This window comes from Carcharodon carcharias, chromosome 7 (assembly GCF_017639515.1).
Source record: "Carcharodon carcharias isolate sCarCar2 chromosome 7, sCarCar2.pri, whole genome shotgun sequence".
In the NCBI taxonomy this organism is placed as follows: Eukaryota; Metazoa; Chordata; class Chondrichthyes; order Lamniformes; family Lamnidae; genus Carcharodon; species Carcharodon carcharias.
Genome location: NC_054473.1, coordinates 151,082,763 through 151,106,787, shown reverse-complemented (window position 1 = coordinate 151,106,787; position 24,025 = coordinate 151,082,763). Strand labels below are relative to the sequence as shown.

The 24,025-nt window shown below is 39.1% G+C and overlaps 1 protein-coding gene across 9 annotated transcripts in view; it reads left to right on the top strand.

Annotated features, from left to right (window-relative positions):
* tshz3b (teashirt zinc finger homeobox 3b) overlaps window positions 1–24,025 on the top strand; it is a 105,221-nt gene that overhangs the window by 47,824 nt on the left and 33,372 nt on the right. For 4 of the 9 annotated variants that reach the window (XM_041190891.1, XM_041190892.1, XM_041190893.1 and 1 more), the window contains one exon: window positions 16,965–22,793. In XM_041190891.1, coding sequence (XP_041046825.1) covers window positions 16,965–20,176 — 3,212 coding nt within the window. In that variant the 3' untranslated portion in view covers window positions 20,177–22,793. Of the gene's footprint in view, window positions 1–11,090; window positions 11,111–16,964; window positions 22,794–24,025 lie in introns of those variants that run through there. The other 5 variants (XR_005943464.1, XR_005943465.1, XR_005943466.1 and 2 more) reach the window with 3 other exon arrangements.

Here is a 24,025-nt window from a genome sequence, read left to right as displayed (position 1 = left end):
GTGGAATTTTACGCCGGCAGGATTTTACAGTTCCACCAGAATCAATGGACTTTTGAACTGCTTACCGCATATTAGGGCCCTGCCCCCACCACGAAGGGGTGGTAAAATTGGGCATTGGTTTCCATTGATCTATTGAGGGTTCAGTAATGGCTGAATATTATTATAGATGTGACTTTCATCTTATTGTTAAGGAAATAGCTATTTAGAAGTTATAAAGATAGGAAGAAGGGTGAATGATAAATTATTGCAGAACAAATTCAAAAGATTAAACAGGGTTGTTAATTTGCAACAACATTCATAGAAGGTGGCAGAAAATGAACAATAACCAGACTTTTCCTGAAACTTTTGTTTATCGCCGCTTTCTCCTTCCGAACTGGGGTACAGTTTCATTGGTGACTCCAACAGGGATTGCTGGATAGTGATCAAGAGCAGGAACATTTGTTAATTTTTGTCCTCTAACGCAGGCGTGCTGTAGCCCACTACAGGGCATTTTCCTTCATCTTGGCTGAGGTCAAGTAACATGATACAAATTGAATATAGGCTCTTCCTGGTTTACGTCTTAATCACCCAAAAGCCAAATTGTCTCCTACCGTGCTTGGATTTCTATGGTTAAAACCAGCCTAATAAGTGGAAGGACATTGCTACATCCATTGAGTACTGCTTATAGAGTAGCCACCAGGTTATGGGAAAATTAGTGAGCTGGACATCAAGACTGGTGAGCAGAGTTGATGTGAAACAAGATTACCTCCCAGCCCTTTGCTGTTATGAGTTTCTTACAGAAATGACAAAGCCATGTAGTATAAGGCAGTGTTGCGTTAATTTTTCATCAGTAATATTCTTAGTAGCCATTATTGCCACCTGGAACATTTGATGACAATATTTACTTTACAATCTTAAATATTTCAAGAAAGCACTGACCTCAAAATTCTAATAGTCACATTTTGCTGCTGGTGCAATGGGGTGGATGCTCCAGTCATTGGTCCTAGGTCATTTCCAATTATTTGGGTTGGCACCATTTGCATCGAGGGTGGGAGGCTGGCCATTTGTGTTCCATTTGGTCAAATTTTGATTTTTGCCATTCTTGTTGAAGCAACCGATTGCTTTGTGATTAGAATTCCAGCATGTTGAACTCTTTGAGACCCCTTTCTGCTGTGATCCTATCCTGCAATGCAAGCTTGGCTGCATCATACACTACTGTTGGGAGCACTGGAGGTGAAACTAGTGAGATTTCTGATGGGTGGCATCATCCCACTGATATGACATTGGTTTGGAAGGAAGCAGGAGCAGGTTATATTCAATGATGGAATTTCATAATGGAGAAGAATGGAATTGGGTACCTTGGGAAATCAAGTCCTGCTCCAGATTCCAACCAACCCACCAACTGACCACAGAATGTTGTCTGTTAACTCCTGTGAACTAAATTCAAGTACAGCCCAAATCAATGGAATGGAAGTTTTCTCTATATGGAAGTAAGTGTATTGTAAGTGCAGTTAGTTTGGAAGTTTTAATCCTGTTGTTAATTGGACTCATCCCCAACGTTAAAGTGCTCATGATTCAACATGAATTGACATTAAATTGGTAACTCTTTTGAGAGAAGCTGTAAGATTGGTGATGTGAGAAGTGGAAAAGCATAATACTGGTATATCAAGAAAGTACTGTTTAGAAGTTAAGGTGCATTGTTGAGGTAGAGTGCAAATGGCACATTTCCTGACACATGCCAGTGTGATGACTTACCCGTCATGTTCCCACCTCCGGGCCATTTCAGAACATGTCGCCTCGGGTGGGTGAAATCTGATCAGTAAACTAAATACTATTTTTGTTCTGCCAATAGGGGAATATTAGGATTTGAGGTAGAAACATCTGTTACCAGTGGTGAATGTCCCAGTAAAATAATCATTAGCTTTCCAGTATAACATGGTTATGGAAGAGAGAAATGATCCATGAAAAAGAGGAGTTAGTTGACCTCGTCATGGTGATGGCAAAGACACTACAATTGCCCCAGCGCCCATTAGGATTAGGCTGAGCTGTGATGCTGCTGTGATTGAATAGTCAGCCAATACTTAAATCACACTTGAATAATGACCACTTGGGCAAGATCTTGGACCTCAACTGACCCCTGTACCTCAGTGAGGGGTCAATAGATTTAGAAAAAGAATGGTTTGGGGAATAGAAATTGGCTGGAAAAAACAGCAGGAAAAAACTCTCCAGTTATCATTCTTGTTGTGGCAGGATGCAATACATTTTTTTATAAGATGAAATTAACCATACATGGATTCCTACACTATGTGGTCCATTCATTGTGTTCTTCGCTAGGGTGGGTCCTAAATCAAGTCTCACATAGGAGTGATTTATTGGAAAATAAATAGCCCGTGGTGTAGGGGGTAACATATTAGCCTGAATATAAGATTGGCTGCCTGGCAGAAAACAGAGAGTATGCATAAATGGGTCTTTGTCTGCTTGGCAGGATGTGACAAGTAGAGTCCCACAGGGATCTGTGCTGGGGCCTCAACTTTTTGCAATTTACATCAATGACTTAGATGAGGGGAGTGAAGGCATGGTATCTAAATTTGCAGACAACACAAAGGTAGGTAGGAAAGTATGTTGTGAAGAAGACATAAGGAGTTTACAGGTGGATATAGATAGGTTGAGTAAGAGGACAAAAATCTGGCAGATGGAGTATAACGTGGAAAAATGTGAAGTTGTTCACTTTGGCAAGAAAAATATAAAAGCAGAATGGAAATGGAAAATGACTGCAAAATTCTGAGGTGTAGAGGGATCTAGGTATTCTCGTGCATGAGTTACAAAAAGCTAGTATGCAGGTACAGCATATAGTCAAGAACGCTAATGGAATGCTATCCTTTATTATGAGAGGAATTGAAGATAAAAGTGAGGATATTATGCATCAGTTATACACTGCATTGGTGTGTACAGTTTTGATCACCTTATTTAAGGAAGGATGTAAATGCGTTGGAGGTGGTTCAGAGGAGGTTTACGAAATTGGTATTTTGAATGAACAGGTTGTCTTATGAGAATAGGTTGGACAGACTGGGCTTGTTTCCATTGGAGTTTAGAAGAGTGTGGGGTGACTTGATTGAAGTATACAAAATCCTGAATGCTCTTGACGAGGTGGACATGGAAAGGATGTTTCCTCTTGTGGGTGAGTCCAGAACAAGGGGGCACTGTTTTAAAATTAGGGGTCACCTTTATAGGACAGAGATGAGGAGAACCTTTTTCTCTGAGGGCTATGTGACTTTGGAACTCTCTGCCTCAGAATGCAGTAGAAGCAGGGTCACTGAATATTTTTAAGGCCAAGGTAGATAAATTCTTGTTAGGCAAAGGAATCAATGGGGGTAGATGGGAATGTAGAACTCGAAACACTAACAGATCAGCCATTTCTTATTGAATGGCAGAGCAGACTTGACAGGCCGAATGGCCTACTTCTGCTCCTATTTTGTATGTTACTGTTAGAAGAGAATAAGTTTTCCATTGCCTTCCTTGCGGTTTTTATCTTCAGAGCATCTTTATGTAGGTGGGCTAATATGTCCCACCTACCATGCGGGGATTGCATGTACTCCCTCTTGACATCACCCTAATATTCAGAGCTGATGCTCTGGTCTCCACTTGTCGTGGCAGTCGGGAGTTGGGCCAATCTTTCAGGCTCCAAGGTAGGAATATCATGGCTGAGCCAGCGGTCAATCCATGCAGAGACAAGAATCCCACTTGATGTTAATGCAGTATTTAGAGACCACACTTTAGTCTCAACTTGCTGGAGCTAGCTGAAGTGGGGTGCACACCCCTCATCTTCTGACTGAGGCATAAAGGCTACAACTAAGCAAAGATCCCTAGAGTGATTTGAGTAAGGTTACTTTTCCTTTCATTGTGCAGGACCTGGAAGAAGAAGAAGAGATAGCTTTGCCGGGGTCTGTGCCAGCTTCTTCCCAGGGCACGTGGCCAAGGACAGTGATGCAAAAAAAATTTCTGGCACAGATTGTCTAGTTGTGGGTCAAGTGGCTGTCTTTTATTGTCATCCAATGATTTTTCAGGTAAAATGAGTTTGTCACTGATGCTGATGATTGAAGTAGTTGATCACTACCTTGAGTAGGTTGACAATTGTGACTGAACTAAAAACCACCTCAACCTCAGTTAATCAGAGACTTGCATATTTTAATCTGTTACTGGCAGTAGTATGAAATACACCAGTTGATTGGTTGACAGAGGTACCATCAGCAAGATTCTGTCACACCATCCAATGGAACATCAAGAATGATATTGTGAACTCCCAGTTGCCATCACCAAACGGAAAGTTATTTTTGCCCTGAGCATACAGCAACATGATTAGTGCCATGTAAGCAACACTATCACTGATTACAGATTTCCAACATAGGACTTGACACTTTCTGAACTAATACAGACCTAGAACTTGTTATTTACCATGACTTGTAAAAAGCCAGCTATACTATATCCAAGCAGTGATAATTTATAGGCCAGCTACTACAAAAAAAATCGCCACAATAGTGAGTGTCACAGCAGATACTGTTATAAGAGCAGATCAGAGTGAGTTGATTTTAGCCATTCAGGAGAAAATTCTTGTTTGTAGAAACCTAATAAAAATGAGGAGTTGATAGTCAGAAAGCTTCTTTTTATTGTATTTTCTAATGAAGTTTTAATGCATTTGCTACAATTGATTCAAAGGCTTTTAATGTGTATGCGTACACCACTCCTGAGCAAAGCAATATATTTCAAATGACATTCTTAGAGAGCTGGGACTGTGTAGCCTACATAAATAATGTTGGGATATGGGCTGTAGCACTAAATGTACAAAAGCAACATACATTTCTTTCAAGCATGTGGCTATATTAATAGCATTAAATAGATGATATTCCATTTATTACCCTGCACATGCTGGATTTTAAAGCTAGTGTATTAAGCATGAACCTGCTCAGCAGTCCTGCGGCTTCAGAATTCTCAGTCATTTCAAAACATCGCCAATAAATTAAATCAAGGATGACCACAGCACTATAGTAATTGGCATCCTTAGAAAATGTACTGTATGACATTAACTCCTTATTAATTCCTTAACCCCTTGCCTTTGGTTAAGATTATAACAATTGTATCTATATTGCTATTGGATAATATTGTTAGGACAAAAGTTTCTATTTAATAGCACATTAGATTTAATACATTAGTTCATTTTAATATTGCTCTGTGTAGAATTCTGAGATAAGTGAAAGGCAATTGAAACAGATCTTACTGTTAAAAGAATTTAGCTAAATGTATATGATGCTTCTATACAGAATAAAAATGAACACTGGAGTGAGTCATAAGTTATGAGTCAAATTTTCAACAATGTATTAATATGTCTGAACCCAAAATTCAGTTTGCCTTTAGTTCACTCGTGCCTGTTATAACAGTGTAATTTTAGATATAATGTGGAATTTTTAAGTAAAAATCAGATAATTATTTTTAGCATTTCTAGCAAATTTCTTTGTCTTTGATTTGGATAGAAAAAAAAATCAGGGTGCGAAATAGACTGCTGATTCAGTATCATCACGTTTCACCCCCTAGGTCACTTGTAATTTTCAAAAGTCCAATTTGGCATCACATGGCCTCCTGAGTGTTGAATTGCCCTGTAATGTTAAAATTTTGTGACTGTTTAGTAATTGGTAGTGGATTAGAAAGGAATTCTCACAATGCATGGGAGCAATAAGTTGAAACAATTTCACAATATCTAGTCATAAGAGTGCATAGTGAGAAGTGCTACATGATCACTTGGAATAAAGAGGAAGTACTTAACATCAGAAATATGTCTCGTTCATGATATAATTCCATGATTTCAATCAGCTGGTTGGCAAAAAGAAAGGCTCGGACAATGGTGAGCTGCTATTACAGGATAGAAATCCTTACTGGAGGAGGCGAATCTTGGACAATATTGTCACTAAAAAGTAGCTATTGGCCAGGGCTATAGTTTTTCTCCCAAACCAATGCTCCTCTTGAAGACGTCATCCAGTGTTCTGCTATGGAAAATACAACATAACCACACTCGGACTCATTTGGAGGTATCTAGAGAATATCTGTATTAGTAGCATTCCTCATTTTGTGCTCACTCCCTTCTTTTATTAATCAGCACGCTATCAAATATTCAAGTGGGTGTTTGAAAATGTGAAGTAGATTCCTGTTCAGAAAAGTGCCATGGAAGTTTGTTACACAAAGAGTTAGATATTTCAAGAAGGTTAAAGTTATAATTCAGCATGGATTACCTACATTGCTGATCAAATCTGAATGCAAAAGCAATGCTTTCACTTGGATTACTCAGCAGTACAGAAAGTTAACATTTATTGGGGAGAAGGTGGGGAGGTAAAGAGTTAGTAACCATTCCCATTTCAATCAAGCCAGATGTCCCATTAAGACCAGATGTTTACTTTTAAGTTCCAGTAGTCATTCTTTCCATTCCAATCTGAAGCAGATTGTAGGATGGTGTTGCACTGGATATGGTCAGTGTCAGGAGTTAGAGCATTCTTATGGAATGCTTATTTGCAGTTATGTGGTGACCGCATTTGTCAGAGCATTAGTCAATTGGATTATGCACCAATCGATTGCAGGTCTCTGTGATTTCTCGAAGGCTACAATGTACTTGCCTCTCCTGGAATACTCGCACATTTTCTCAAGTCACAAATCCATTCATCTCACAATGTCAAATTGTAATAATTAAGCATTATTGATTTTAAATTCAATTAACTGCATTAACACTTGACTAGATCGAGGTGATTGTAGGGGCTGGCCAGACAGAGCATGTGCTGATACCTAATTCAACAATGCCCACCCGGAACTGTTAAAGTTTATTCTGTAAACTACAACAGCATGTATGATTATTTCAGGCCCAGACAGTTCCCACCCAGCATAAGGAACCTACACCTGCACCTCATTATAATTTTCATTTAAAAAAAAAATTCCCACGAACAGAAAGCCTGATTCCAATAAAGATCTAGTTCTGCAGTTAGCATTAATCAAGGTAATTGCCTGGTAAGAAGTAGGAAAAGAGCTTAATATTAATATTTAGATTGGTACAAATATTTCAGACTTTTGGTGGGGATGCCTAGGGAGTGTTTGTCTCTGTTTGCAAATCTATGCTCCTCTTAATTGGGAAGATGGGATAATTATGTCCACAGACACTGGGGCAGGAGGGGGCAAGAACAGGAGCCGGCAGGCGTGTAATTTGGTGCAGCCGGCCAGTGTGTCAGTTGCCGCCACCATCCCACCTCTGGGCCATTTTCCTGGAGGCAGGATTGGGGGCAGAATGGTTACCTGCCCACAAGCAGTGGGTAGCTAATTAAGGTAGTGAAAGGCCAATTATTAGAGGTCAGTTGGATTTTTCCAGTTGGCCTCTAGATCCATGCAGCTGCCTGGAGGTGGTCTCATGGTTGCAGACTTGGAGCGGGTGGGGGGTGGAGGGGGGCAGCGGTGGTTGAGGGGCAGTGCTCCAGGCAGGTTTTGAGGATCTCCCTGTCTACCTGGCTCCAGCTGCGGATGCAGGCCACCCTGTGGGGAGGTTCCCACGCCACAATATGGCCCGGCTGTTTGTGACCATTTTTGAATGCAATTATTTAAAAAGTGCTGAAAGGGCACCTCAAGATGGAGGCACCCTCTCTCTCCCTTACCTGCAATGGCAGGCTTCATCTCCCTCTGAGCTGGAGGGTCTTCTTTTGGCTTTAATTGGATGGCGAGCATGCCTTCTAGTCTTTAATTAGCCAATTCAGGGAAAATCACTACCGGGTGACTGTTCCTGACACAGTCCAGGATCAAATGCTACCATCTTTCTCTGGTCAGTTTCCTCCCCTAGAGATTCTGCCTCAGCTTTAAAGAAAAGTTTGAGTCAATGGCACTTGAGAGTGAGACTCAATTTTCTATTCAAACTCAACAATCTAGCATTGTTGGTACCATGTCATCTAAGAGGTTAATTCTTTGAATAATGAGACATTCCTTGGCCCCTGGCGATGCTTTGACCTGCATCCAGAGAGTTACAAATAGGATATTAACCTGGAAATTATAAAGAGGCACCCAGGAAAGTAGGATGAATGTCCCAAATCTGACAACAACTAATACCAGAAACTTTTCTTCTAAAGCTCGACCGAATTGATCCTAAAATGCTGAACTTCCTGCACAATCCTTTTGTTTGGCAAATGTATCTTGCAGCTTTATGGATCAATGTTCTCTGTATAAGCCTTTGCCTGCTATTGTATAATGATATTAGTCTGTTCAAGAAACTGGTGAGGGAATTGAATACCCTCAGCCACTCAACAGGACCTTTAGTCAAAGCCACAAATTACAACATGGCACCATACTACAACATATATTTAATAGTTTTCATGCATGTTTTATGTTGGTATTGTAAATGTTGTTGTTCTCTGTGTAATGCAGTAAATTAATGGTGCCAAAAATGAAGTGCATCTTCAAGAGGAAGAGAACTCTTGGTATTGCCATTGTTTAGTGAGGAAGTAGAATAGGCACTTGTTAAGTGAGAAGGCTGCTTATTACAAATCCCTTTTACACTTCTCAGAAGTATTTTAAGGAAGAGTATACTGTTTGAATTACTGTAAAATCTGGAGTATTGGTTACATGGTATAAAAATTAAAGATGCAATTTTTACAGGAGTTTGCTGCAAAATATCTATTATATTAGAAGAATATAAGTCGCAGTCTCTGGTTGCCAGTAATAATAACCTGAATATGGATTTGACTGAAACTAAATAATTTTGCGGTATCAGAATTTCTTGATGTTTCCTGTGTAGTTCTGATTGTCAATCTGTTGTATAGGTTTACCTCTTAAAATGAATATAAACAAGAAAGGGAGAAAAATAGAATATGCAATCCCTAAATTCTAAGTCAGTAGGTTTAAATTGTGGACACTATTGATTTGGAAATCAATAAATGTTCTGAAGCATGAATTCAAACTTTGAATGCTCTCTTTATGGAACTTATGAAAGTTCATAATTTGTATTGCTGTACTTTTTACAGAAATGTAAATAAAATTAGAAACAGGATTGTTTATGCTGAGCAGCATGATAGAGAATATAAAATGCCATGCTTTGTTCAGATGGTGGTTTTTAAAATGCCCATCAGTCTTCCTTTCCTTCATCTTATAATGATGTCATCCAGAAAATGTCACAAACTCCATTCCTCCTGCTAAATATCATCCAATATTTGATCAACATTCTTATCTAAACAACAATTTTATACCACCAGTTCACCATCCATGCAGCTCTCAAATCTTAAAGGGCAATAACATCCCACTAAAATGACTGGTGTGTGTGTGTCATGTAACTAAGTGTGTAATTAAAAGTATGCAACAAAACTGAATGATGAGATGATATGCCACCACTGGCAGTGCTGAAAACTAAATTGATAACTTTTTTTCAATCACCAGTGCAAACTGTAAGGTAGTAGCACAAATGAGAATGTATCCAGTAACAATGAAAATGAACTGTTTTTTAAGAAAAATTTCTCCTTGTTTGTTCCAGTAACTGAGGCTGCCTGAAAACTGATGTGGCTCTTTTTAAATAGAATTCCTATAGAAATATCAGGAGCTCCAACACGTAGCAACATGGAGTGATGGCATGTGGAGAGTGCACAGTGTTGCTGAACTGCCAATTTTAAGGACATTGCTGTGGGGAACTGCCACTAGAAGCTAGGCACTTCCTCACAGGGACCATCCTGCCAGCTAGGTGGACTAGTATTGGTAGAGGTCTGGAAGCATGTTGCCTTGTAATTGGTACATGATAGATGGGGACTGGAAAAAAGGAACGAGAATATAAAATCAAAAATAGATAGACTGACAAGAAAATAAAGATTCACAGTGACTTTAAAAGTTTGCTTTTAAGGGGGAATTATTCAAATTTACTTGAATTAGGTCCATTTCAACTTAAGTGGGAAAGCAGCACATCCTTTGTATGCGGCAGAATGTACTTCTAAATTGTGCTTTGCATTTTGTCAGCTTAAAATATTCTAAAAATGCATTTGTAAACCCCCAAAATAATCTGTGACGATGCAATTATGACATTTTGTTCCTGCATGTACTCCTTTACCTAGAAACACAGTAACCTGTGCTCTAAGTCATGCTGCTTTAAAATAAATCATTTCAGTAGCAGATAAAGTCTATTTCTCTTTCCTGTACTTTGAAAGAAGGTTGGAACTGTTTAGCAGCCAAGAGCTCTCTAGAACAGAACAGTGTGTGTAATTTGAACTGTAGGCATTGTGAAGTCTATATTTTTTTATTGGTTATGAAGTGGACCACCAATAAGATCACCAAAGGATAATCGGAAAATAAATAAATTTCACTCAACAGTAGGAACTACAACACATGTTCAATGAATTAGCTAAGCCTGGCAGATTATGACGATCCCAGGTTTGATTTCCAGTCTGTGCTGAGTTAGGTGATCTCAGCATTCAGTATGGAAGAATTAGCTCCAGTACACTAACCAGTAAGAGTGAAACCAAGGTTTGGGTTCCCACTCTCGCTATCCAGACATCTGTGGTGGAAAACTGTCTGCATGTTGGCCTCGGGTGAGGGTAGTAGAATCACACTCCCTGCAGTCCAAGAGCCTGCCAAAACTTTCTGCAATGTCCGTGCATGAAAGGTTGCCACTTTGACAAGGTACTGGAGGGTACCCACAGCAACTGTGGAATTATATCCCAACAATAAGTTAGTGCAATCCAGAATGGGACTGGGGTGAAAGTTGCCAGACAAAATTCAGAAAAGCGCTAGAGCTAAAAGTTGATCTTAATAAGAATGTAAGGCACCAAGAATTGATGTGAAATCAGGCTCCATCGGATTCATGTTAAATTGGAATTTTGTGCCAGGCCAATTTGATCACCAATAATAATTATACCATGAGTAGACAAGAAAGATTTTATGCAGCTTTTGATCGCATTATAGAGGTAGTTAACTATTAAGTAGAGTCTATTTCATTATATCATTGGACTTTGCAAAATAATTTGGGAATTTTTATTTGACGTCAGGTGCTATTAAAGCAAGTAAGCAGACGCTTCAACTTGTCTTCAACTGGACTGGACTGAGGTGGTGGAAGACTTACCTAATTTAAACCTGGCATGAAAAGGTGAGGCACAGGCATAGACTTGCGCTTAATAGTTTAACCACTATAGTCAGATGCGTCAAGCTCAAATCACTTTTTACCCCACCAGGTTTAAATTGTGCAGGCTTGCCACAACCTCAGTCAACCTCAGGACAAAATTGTGATGCTATAGCTTGAAACCACAATGTTAACTGTAAAATGAACTTATAGCTGGAATGGCAGCCATTCTCTTCCGCCTTTCACTAGACAGCACTAGGAAAGGGACAGAAATTCCTCCACCATGAGGTCTTTAGTGACAATTCTGTTTCATTATCAAAACCCTGTGAGTTATGAGTTAAAGCCTTTAAGGCATGTCGGTAACATCATTCAGTTTATTTTATGAAAGTTAGTTTCTAGAAGGAAACAGAAAAACAAATTAGGCTGTAGTTTCTATCATTAGATATGGTCTGTAGTTTTATTTTCCACACTTAGGAAGAAAATGTTATGGGTTATGTAAAAATATGCTAACTCAATAATCATACTAATTTTTAACCATGACAATGGTATTCAGAATTTCTGTATCCTAGCAACCTAGTGATTAGTTTGTCAATCGTGAAAAGCAGAATTCTACTGAGTAAAATATTTGATTCCATGCTTGATTCAACAAAATGATTTAAACCATTAGTGGAAGTCGAGTCACTCTGTTTTGTTCCTTGAAGTCAGAGAATTACTTCATGCTGATATATACCAAACAACTAAACCTTGCTCCTACTAAGTCTGGGTATTCGCTATACTGTAGAAGGGGAGGACTTTGTGAATAATGTTCCAAGGAGATTAACATATGATTTTCAGAAAAGAAACAACTTACTGCCACAATGGGAAAGGAGCATTCCAAGGATAGGAAGATTTATTTTTCACAAGGGTTGTGAATATTTCTAAAGAAGTGTTTAACCTATTAAAGAGCTCAATAGCATTTGTTACACAATTTATTGAAAATAAAGGTTAATTTTCTTTTAAGGTACCATCGGAATTTCTGAAAAATTCAGTTATTCCTTACATTCGTAGTTTATTTTCCAGCATAAAAATATATGGAGATTATTTCTTCCATGTTTTGCATGATAAGCCAAATAAATTTACAGTTATTTGAACAGGGAAGCGGTCACTCAATAATCAAAGGGTTACATTTTGTGTATAAGTGACACCATGTCTGGGCTCTGCTGAAATCCATTACAAGGCCACAGTCATGTCTTTAGTGTTTGCCAGATTGCTCTGCATTAAAAGGCCCTCACCACAACTAAAGCATCTACCAAAGCCTACAATATATTTATGTCTCAATGTTGTTTATTGTCTTGTTGGCTACATGTCCTACAGTTAGTAAGCTTTTATATGTAGCTTTCTGGGAACTGAAGTCTGTATTTTCAGGCTGTTTACTTTCAGATATTTTTTCCAAAAATCCTGAGAGGTTTTGCAGTAGTGCCTGCTCAGAGCCACTTGACTACTTTGGCCTCATACTGAACGCTCTGCATTATCACAAGTGTAGCACAAAAAGTAATATATCACCGCTTATCTTTTGGAAAATCAGAATTCATAAAGCTTTTACAAACCCCCTGTGATGGTGCAATTATTAATTACATATGTTTCATTCATAATTCTAAAGAAGACGACAAATGGCAGCGAAATTTGAAGTGTGCAGTAATTTATTAGGCAATAAAATTGATGTATTCACCCAGCCTTCAAAATTCATCTGTTATGAAAAGTTTAGGGCCAAAGCCCAGCAAGGGGTTATGGGACATCCTCCCCTTGGGCACTGTATAATTTTAATAAACTAAAATGGCAAATATACAATTTCTTGGATAGTTGTGGTCATACAGTGCTTTTTTAAAAAAAAAAACGAGGATAGGTGAAGGTGGCCATGTTAACATTTTCTGTTGCAACACAATACAATGCTCCACACCTGATGCATGCTTCGGAGGAACATCATATTCAACATAAGTGGGCACGACTTGCCTCCAGTGTTGTGACGTACAAGCTCTTTGGGTACTCTGATTAATTAGTGTCAAAATTTTAAAACTATTTCTAAAAATAAACATAATCCTGACTTTAGGATAGAACACCTGCCCTAAAATGCCAATAAAGCATCTCAATTTCCTGGTCCCACACAGTCTGCTTTTATGGCCTTTGTTATTTGGAACTTTATCTACTTTGCTGTGGATGGAAAGCAGGATCCTTCATAGCTGTCAGGGAGAAGAACTCTTCATCCCTTCTCTTTTGAAAGGACTTGTTCCCAGACATGAAGAATTGAAAAATTGTGTCTTTGCAACATAAGCAGTTGGATGGAACAGGTATTTTGACAATAGGAGAACTTCACTCCCAACCTTAAGGATGTAAAGTTGAACTTGTGAGCTCTGAGATATTTGAATTTGCTGGCCTTCATTGGCCCTTTTGGTATCCTCCGCGTTGGATGATGTAAAGACATTTCATTTTTCTGGGTTGGGGGTGCTGATGTGTAAACGTGGCATGAACCAGTTCACTCAGTTTGAATTGTGCCTCCTGATGACAGGCACCCTCTCCTGTTCTACTTAGGTGAAAACATTGATTGCCATTAAGTGCACAGCCTTGATCATCCTGTCCTGGCTGAAGGAAGCTTTATGGTGAAGATCATCTTTAGAGGAAAAGAAGAAGAAAATATAAATTTAAAAAATAGCAAATGAAGTGACTTGTCTGTCAACAAGTCCTGATATGCAATCATTTTTGTAGTCATAATTCCTATTTTAGTATAACAGAGTATTTGCTGTAAGAATGTAAGAAGGTGGGAATAATTAGGAAATTTGGTCTATTGGAATATAAACAATGTCCAATTTGCCCAACCATAGACTGAACCCCAGAGTGAACCTTTGGCTTAATAGTAGCATTTCTGCCTCTGAATTAGTGCAGAGTTTGAGGCCCATTCCAGATCACCCCAGCAAGTGGAGACTAGAATATGGTCGCTAAGCTGGTTAATATCCAGTGGGTACTTGTAGATGTCTGGACCAGTCGCTTTGTGTCAGAAGGTTTGGGTCCCAATCTTGATTGTCCAGGTGAGTGGAGACCAAAGGGCCTGAATCCTGAATTGTCATACAGAAGACTTGAATCTGATGAGGCCAGGTGACCCCCTTAACCCCCATCATAAGCAAACGGTGGAGTTTTTCAGCCTTGGTTGCAGCCCACCTAGAAGAAGCTACTCCATAAATTAAAACAGTGAGGAAGGAAACTGGAACACACCTCAGCTACTTTTCTCTAGTGCCTCAAGAATCTTATGTGAGGCTTGAGCTAGAACCTGCCATAGAGCAGATCACAACAGGTGGATGAGCTTCACCACACACATTGAATCTCCTTAGTGGAAATGAATAACCTACAGGAAATTTTCAAAAATATAGGATTTTGTGAAATCCCTTCCTGATCGCCAACATAATCCAGCAAATTCTTGGATATCAATATAACTCAAAGCACATCATTCAGCATCAAATCATATGTTTTCAAACTAAGCTGTGCAGACTCCAGGAGATCCTAAAGTCATCAGATTTTTCTTTGCCTGGGACACAGTACATAACTAGAGTACAGTATGTCAAGAATTCTGCATTATATATATTTCTGCCTTTGTTGCTTACATTTTGCTGTGTCTCTTGTATATGCTAATAAACATTTTTTGCTTGGATTGTGGCACTTTGCTAATACGATTTGCTAGAAGTGAGGGTGGGAGGGTTTCACTTAAAATACTTACACAAGATCTCTGGGAATATGACATTTTCACAAGGAAATGACTATTTTCAGCAGGCCATAGGAGTGTGTCAGTATTTACAGAGGCTTTTGTATGTACAGTATTTGTAAGGGAGTTTGCCAGTACACGCAGGGATTCTCCTGGGGTTTGTCAATATTTGAAGGGGGTCACAAAAGTGTGGCAATATTTTCAGAGGTATTAACATTTTCAGGGGTCCTCCTGAGTGTATCAGTATTTGCATGACGCCCTAGAAACGTGTCCAATATTTTCAGTGGTCCTATCACCGTCAGTATTTGCAGTAGGTCCCAGGAGTGTGTCAATACAGGGAATCTCCAGTTGGAAAGTTAGAATGTTACTGCCCTGAGTAGTTCACAGATGGCACTTCCATGGTCTAGGCAGCAGAAGTATGAATAATCCAGTGCCAGTTTAAATAGTTCAATTATTCTTAATATTAAATTTAGTATTATTTATAAACTTATTTCTGCTTAACTTTTTCAAATATGTTTTCTGATCTGGGCGCCTTCTGAGGTTTTTTTTTTTGCTGTACTGTCTCGTTGATGCGTTTTGCACATTGCAGTTCCTGTTCTGGGTCAGACAAGAGTATGAAAGACATCTGCATCTACTTTTTCATCATCATTTCTTCTCCCAGTTGTAAACAGTAATCATGTGGGAAACTGGTCTTTAGCTTTTGAATTTTACGATAGCCTAATTTTTTTGTACAGCTCTATGGATTGGTCATTGATGATGCATGAAAACAGTTTTCTCAACAATGCCCCAAATGATTACTGTAGGTCTGGTCTGTTGGAACATTATGAAAAAATTATTGCAGAACAGCAAAATAATGTTACTGTTCCAATTTCTGGGGGAGGTGTCTGATTCTTTGCTTGGCTCACGCATGATGCTAGTATTTGCAGTGATTAATCGCTGTTTTCTCACATGCTGTTTCTGCTAGTTTAAATTGGATGATGACATCATTTTGTTGGCACATACAGGCTCTTCCAAACAACTGTTCAAATCAAAACCCTTCCTTCCCCACCCACCCCCTCCCCCCACCCCACCTCACTATTTTGCTTGAAAAATGCAGGGATTTATTTAATTCCTTCGAGTTGAGTGCAGCTTTATTGAACTAATTATGCAATGAGGATGATCTTTAACTGTAAATTTTACATTCAGTGCTGATACATTTTTTTTAACACCACTAATGGTGAAAAATCTAAACGGGAGTGTGAAAACTATGTAATATAAACAACATACATTTTCATATATCTCAGTACTCTCATGGGTTTTCAGTAGCATTTTATAAATTTATTCAAAGAAAATTACTGCAGCATGAAAACATCAAATCTTATACCAAAACTTGGCAATCTTGTTATTGTCATATTTTCCAAAAGCTTTTTTTCTAAACCCATTTCTGACATCTGCAGGCATGCATGCATTTCACTGTTTTGACAGAGTGAAAGTCTGATTAAAATGATGCACACTTAAATGTCAGTGGGTCGAAAGTAACATTCTTCCATAAACCTGGATGTAGCTGTGATTAGTCAGTACAGAATTTTTCAACCATCTGTTCTTCCATAGCAGAATTTTTGAAGTATGGAAGGGCAAATCTGGATGTAGCCCTCTAAATCATCATAAGGTTTTAAAATTTGGAGCCCAAATTTAGATAATCAATCTGTATATTTCGAGCTGTTTTTAAAGGTAGCATTTAAAATAAATATTCAATTTACTAAATACTAAAACGCAGAAATTTATAATGGTTGTATAATTTAAATTACGACTGTCTCTGCTTGGAATTGCGTTAGAGGTAGAAGAGCCATAAGACGTATTAATTGACAGACAGGAACTGCTGTCTCTGAGGTTGATACATGTAATTTATTACTTTAGAAATGAATGCCACCTCCAGAATTTGCTTCATTAATTTCAAATTTAGTTTTAATTTCAAGCTGTTGCCCCTTGAGAAGAATAAGGTGGCAAATTACGTTTGAAGAGACGATTTTATGCACCCAAGAAACACTATATTTTAACTATCCAACTTTGCAGCAGATGTTACCAGTTATGATGTTTTGCCATATTTAATTTCAATCCATACTAGCAGCAATTACCTTAAAACTGTTCTCTCCTTCTCCCTTTTTTTAAATGCAGCCTACGTTTCAGATGAATTGAAGGCAGCAGTATTAGGGGACGAAGATGCTGAAGCAAATGAGTCTGGAGCTGATGGAGAATCATCCTCAAAGTATGTGTGCAATGAGCAGGAATTTAGTAAGGAATCGCCTAGCTACCAGGACTCTCCAGCTGCCGAGTTTTCCGGCCAGGAGATGGACAGCACATCTCACGTTAGTGAAACCAGTGATCGATTGGCTGACTTTGAGAGCAACTCTATAAAGAATGAAGATGAAAGCAAGGAGGGTAGTGGTCTTCCCGAGGAGGGAGTACAGGACAGTTTGGAACAAATGAAAGCAATATACAACAATATCCTATCAAATTCCTACTGGTCATCTCTGAGTTTGGGCCTGAACCAGCCAAGTGGGCCAGCAGCAAATGGTGGTGGCAGCAGCAGCAGCAGCAGCAGTAGCAGTAGCAGTTGTGGAAGTGGGAGCTTTGACTGGCATCAGTCTGCCATGTCAAAGACATTGCAGCAAGTCTCTCAGACCAAGATGATTCAGGAACCAAGTCTGTTCAGCACAGTACAGTTGTACAGGCAAAGCAGCAAGCTCTATGGTTCCATATTTACTGGGGCTAGCAAATTCCGCTGTAAAGACTGCAGTGCTGCTTATGACTCCTTGGTGGAGCTGACTGTGCACATGAATGAAACTGGACATTATAGAGATGAAAATAATGAAACTGACAATAACAATCCTAAAAAATGGTCCAAGCCTCGTAAACGCTCTTTACTGGAGATGGAGGGAAAGGAGGATGCTCAAAAGGTGCTAAAGTGTATGTACTGTGGCCATTCATTTGAGTCCCTTCAAGACTTAAGTGTCCACATGATCAAAACAAAACACTATCAGAAAGTGCCTCTGAAGGAACCTGTGGCACCAATCTCCACAAAGGTCCTCCCTTCCACCAGAAAAAGGGCTCTGCTTGAGCTTGAGCTGCCAAGTTCTCCAGATTCCACAGGTGGTACACCGAAAACGTCTCTTTCTGACACAAGTGATGCACTACAGAAGTCCTCAAACCCTTATGTTACACCAAATAACCGCTATGGGCACCAGAATGGTGCCAGCTATGCCTGGCAGTTTGAGGCGAGAAAGTCTCAAATCCTCAAGTGTATGGAGTGTGGGAGTTCTCATGATACATTACAGGAACTCACTGCACATATGATGGTAACTGGACATTTTGTTAAAGTGACCAATTCTGCGATTAAGAAAGGGAAACAGATTGTAGAGGCACCACAGACACCAACACCAACACCGGTGACAGCCATCTTAGAAGATAAAGTCCAGTCCGTTCCCCTAGCTGCAAGTGCTTTCACATCGTCATTAAGTACCCCAGCCAGTGTCTCACCAAAATTAAATCTTGAAGTAAAAAGGGAAGTTGAAAGAGACACTGAAAGCGATCAGGATAAAGTCAAAGAAAAAGAGAAAAACTGCGATGATGATGAAAAATATGACATTTCCTCAAAGTATCAGTACCTGACAGAAGAAGATCTGGAAGAAAATCCTAAAGGAGGCCTAGACATCCTTAAATCTTTAGAAAACACAGTGACCTCTGCTATTAACAAAGCTCAGAATGGGACTCCAAGTTGGAGTGGCTATCCTAGCATTCATGCAGCCTACCAGCTTCCTAGTATAATGAAGTTACCATTTGGTTCATCAGGGAAGACTACACAATTAAAGTCAGCACAAAGCAACATTGATATTATGGCATCTCCAAAGAGCCAGCCACTAGTTTCACCACCTAGTAGCCAGAATTCTCCTGTACCCAAAAACAATTTCCATGCTATGGAAGAGCTAGTGAAGAAAGTCACAGAGAAGGTAACCAAATCTGAAGAAAAGACTAAAGAGTCAGAAAATAAATTGTCCCGACTGAAGCACGAAACACCTTCTCCATGCGGCAGTGAAGCAGGAGAACAACAAAAAAGTGAAGCTTCAAAAGATCCCAGTGCTAAAAGCCACGAAAATATTTCCAGTAACCAGAAAGACACCACGAAAGAAAGTCCAGCAAAGGATCATTTGGAGAATGGTACAGAGGCCTTAAAACTCACTACAAATAGTATGTGCACTAGCACGGCTATTATTACGGACCACCCTCCTGAACAACCTTTTGTAAACCCATTAAGTGCATTGCAGTCCATTATGAATGTTCACTTAGGAAAAGCAGCTAAACCTGCACTGCCTACCCTGGACCCTATGAGCATGCTTTACAAAATGAGTAACAGCTTGGCAGAAAAGGCTGCTGTGGCCACACCAATCTTGCAGGCCAAAAAAACAGAGCCCATAGACCGTTATTTCTATCATGTCAGCAGTGACCAGCCCATTGATTTGACGAAAGCCAAGAGTGACAAAAGTGGTTCTTTGGGTTCAGTGCTTTTGTCATCCATATCCCCGTCGTCAACATCTTCTTCATCCACTGTGACAACAGCAAAGACATCTGCAGTCGTGTCATTCATGTCAAACTCGCCGCTACGCGAGAATGCCTTGTCAGATATATCTGATATGCTGAAAAACCTGACAGGAAGTCACACATCAAAATCTTCTACACCTACAAGCATTTCAGACAAATCTGAGGTGGATGGTAGCACTATGGAGGAGCCAGAGGAGATTTCCCCAGCTCAAAAACGTAAAGGCCGGCAGTCAAACTGGAATCCACAGCATTTGCTCATACTGCAGGCCCAGTTTGCAGCCAGCCTGCGACAAACCACAGATGGGAAATTCATTATGTCGGACCTCAGCCCACAGGAGAGAATGCACATCTCAAGGTTTACAGGGCTCTCCATGACAACAATCAGCCACTGGTTAGCCAATGTCAAGTACCAGCTTCGAAGGACAGGTGGAACAAAATTTCTTAAAAACCTGGACTCTGGCCATCCAGTGTTTTTTTGTAATGATTGTGCATCACAAATCAGAACTCCTTCAACCTACATCAGTCACTTAGAATCACATTTAGGCTTCAGGTTACGAGACTTATCAAAACTTTCTAGTGAACAGATAAGCAGCCAGATAACACATGCAAAACTGCCCTCTGAAAAATCGGTGTTGCCATCTCAAGACGATGAGGCTGGGACAACGTTCCAGTGCAAACTTTGTAATCGGACTTTTGCCAGTAAACATGCAGTTAAACTGCATCTCAGTAAAACTCACGGCAAATCACCAGAGGACCACCTTCTGTATGTTATAGAGCTGGAGAAACAGTAGCATTTACTTTAGTAACCTAACTGTTTGCTTTGAGGACAACTCTGAAAGAAGCCTTAAAGCTACTGTAACAACTCTTGGCACATGTTCTTGATTTACTGCAGAGTAGCACTCTGATCTGAACTCTTTTATATAACTGTACAGTGTTTAATGGAAGCACGTAATCAGCTGTTGTTACTGGTTGATTACAAGGGTAAAAATGGTAAGTGTTTGGAATTTTGTGTAAATTGGATTTAGTTGCTGTGTATCGCTCAGATGCATTAAGCTGCATGCGTAATGGACAATTTAGTTAAGCATTTAATACTGAACCTAGTGCACTTTCTCATGTGAATTAAGTGTGCTGGCATTTCTCAGCCTTTAACCTTTAACCCTCTGAGCACTGCTGAAGCACTTCTGCATTAAGTTGCAAAAACAAATTGGCAGCATTCTTATTTTTCAGATCACTGACTGAAAGCCATTATTAAAATAATGATCTGCAGCTGTCTTTATTCAATTCCATTGTCATGATATTTGTGCAGATGATTTTGCACAATATAATTTTCAGATGTATTATTTAATGGAGATTAACTACTATTTACAGAGCTAAAATGAATAGTCAATGCTCAAAGGGTTAATAAAATTAGAAAAAAACACTTGTACTGTATTTCTTCAACAGTAATATACAAAATTCTTTCAAAGGGTTTATGCTATGAGATCCTGCTACAAATGTAAAAAGGCATTCCATGATGTAACCTCCTTTACTTATTTATGAGCACTCTCACTTGTTATTTTAATGATCATCATGTGTAGAATGCCTTTGATTGGTAAGTTTTGTTCTGCCTAATTATTCTCCCATGATTCCCTACTGCATCTTTATATTTTGGCATATAAAAGGTAACCCGTGGTTACCAGCACACTGAGTGAGTCTGTTCATCTCCATTTTTCAGTTAATTTGCAGAAATAACTGACAGCTGACATCATACGAGAATATATGTATAAAATAGACATGTAAACAGCACAGGTACTGTAACGCACTCTGTGCCCTGTCTTGTTGCTGGAAATGAAACACCATTATGGCTGTTCATATAACTTTTTTTTTCCTACTGCAACATTAAACCATTTTTCAATAATTTTGTGTTGCTTTCGCACTATAGTCTATATACAAGGTGCTGCAGGTAATGAGCGCACTAACACTGAACCTGGCTGGAGCTTGAGTGGGTTTATGGTCCTGTCAGGCAACGGTTTTGGTTAAAGTATTATTTGTCAGATAACCACAGCACTTACAAAGAGATACTTGAGGGGTTAGCACCTTTCGAAAGGCCTTAATTCACAGGTGCGCATTGAGACCTAACCGTAACCCCACCCAAGCACTGGCTTGTTCAGACACATTGTATATCTTCCAGCCGCCACATTTACACAGTATCTTAAAATAACATTTGTGATAAATGTGCAATTTACCTAATTTATGGCACTATGATGTGCTCAGGGCTACATACAAGATGAAAATCTTAAATGGAGCTTGAACAGTGCACTTCACAACAAGAAATCAATATGCCATGGCTTAGAGAGCTATCTGCTGAGGTGAAATTAGCAGAAACCAACTACCAAGGAGCATAGCCCCAAATCTGTAACCACAGAGTGGCTATAGTAAACCAAAGTATAACTTAATAAAGGATTGGTATCTAACAAACAAGACTACCAACATTTGTGCATGATATCTCAATTTTTGTAATATTTTATGTCCTGTACATATTGATCTTTCAATGCTCTTGACTTCTGTCCCAGCCAACTGTCTCTCTTGCAGGCACCAGACCAGCTCTAGATGACAGGGGGGCCATGAATTATGTTTGAAAATTGGGCATTATCTAAAATCCACATTACCCATCAAGCTTGACTGTAATATTAACAAAACATCTAATGAGTGGTTACTTGTTGAGAAACCATGAAGCTGACTGAAACATTGGGTTTACTTTTATCAATTTTCCCATTTTTTTGTATGTGATATGTTTTGCTGAAGAAGCGTCAAGATTTGTCTGAGATTCTTCCCCTTTTCCCCTTTAACAGAAACACTGTATATACTGGACAGCTTTCACAATCACCTTAACCCTTACAGTGCTATTCACAGCATTCGTTGGGCCAGCGATATGGAACTCCTGCTTATTCAGCAGGGAAAGGATTAAAAATTCAATCCCATTTTGTATTTACTGGACTTTAAATGGATTTCTAATTGTCATCTGCTTTCCATGATTGGATACAATGGATATATGTACTGTGCATATGTGCTCTACATGTTAGAAGGAGAATACTGGTTATTTTATACATTTGAGAATTTAATTACACAATTTCTAGGATTCTGCTGAGCCATGTTCTGAAACATGTAAAACAGGCACAGTATCTGCAATTAACCTGAGTATTAAATTCAGAAAGTAGTTGCAATTCAAATTCCATGTGAAGTCAACATTGTCTTTTTAATTTCCTTAAAATTGTTTATTTAAATTTTGTTACAATGTCAACATCTTTTCTACTGAAAAATATTTTATATGTTAACATAATCGATTATTGTATGAAAGCACTCTGGACCACTGCAACAAAAACAGTGTATGAATGTAACAGGATACAATAAAAAGAAATATACATGTTACAGAACCAACGTAGGAATTCCATACCCTCGGTTTAAGTAAACAGTTCAGTCAGTCTGAGTGGTGATTATTGGGTCATGCCATTCATTTTGTGTGTGAGTGCGCGTTTGTCCACACACTCTGTCCAGTGAAAGCAGCACCTCATGATATTGTTATTTTTCTTTATAGTTGTAAGTAAAAATATCACAGGCATTTCTAAGTGTCAAATAGCTGAACATACAGAGAAGAATAGAATGTTCAAAGCTTTAAAGTCACATCATTTCAGTTCTAAACAAAATGTTGCAGCAATTAGCAGAATGCCTGTGGCTCAATTGAACCTTGCAGCCGTTTTCACATATGAAGAAACCCCATTTGACAATCCTGATAATCTGTTATTATTAAGTTATTCCACAATGATGGAGGATATCTATACTGAATAAACAGCAGGGGGCTGGATACACAATGATATCTGTTACAGGTCAAGGGATCTTTCAGAGGAACTAAATGACCTAGCGCCTATGGCAGCCGTACTCTGAAAGGTTGAATGGTATGCTTCTTCAAAATCTTGTGTTAATTAATACAGTGTACAGGAACTTACATTCCATATTAGAAGAAGCAAATGACAGGATTTTCATTAAACTTCTGACAAAGTCATGGTAGTGGAGCAAAACAAGCTCCAGAAATTTTCCGGGCCTTGTGTAAATACATATTTAATTGTCAGCTCTCATTTTTACTGTTATACAACCTCAGATTACATTTGCACGATTTGAGGTGTTTTTACACTGAGTATTTATGTATTTTGTTGGACAGCAATGATTAATATAGGATATCTTGCAATACCAAAGGCAACCACGGATTGAGAGTACAATACGCATCCAATTATCCAAACTGCTCTGGAGGCAGCATCTCACTCAGCATGGATAAATTCGAGTTGGGAGAACTGCAAGTCAGTTATCAAATAGTTAAAAATGCTAGAGGCATCGGTATGGTTCATAAAATCTTGAGGTTCCAAAGAACAACAGGAATTGGTTGCGGAGGAGTACCCCGTACTGATTGCACTATACTTTGCTGAACGCTTATGCATTAGTCAATATGAATGCTGACCATTGTCCTTAGGGAGATATGTAGGTATGGATAATTCTGTTTAACTAAAAATGCTGGTAATGTCCTTTCTCCTGGGACTTTGATTCAGGTTATGTCCCCAGCCATTTGCCTGACCCTGAAGAAAGGGGCATTTGCAGCTAAAATGACATTT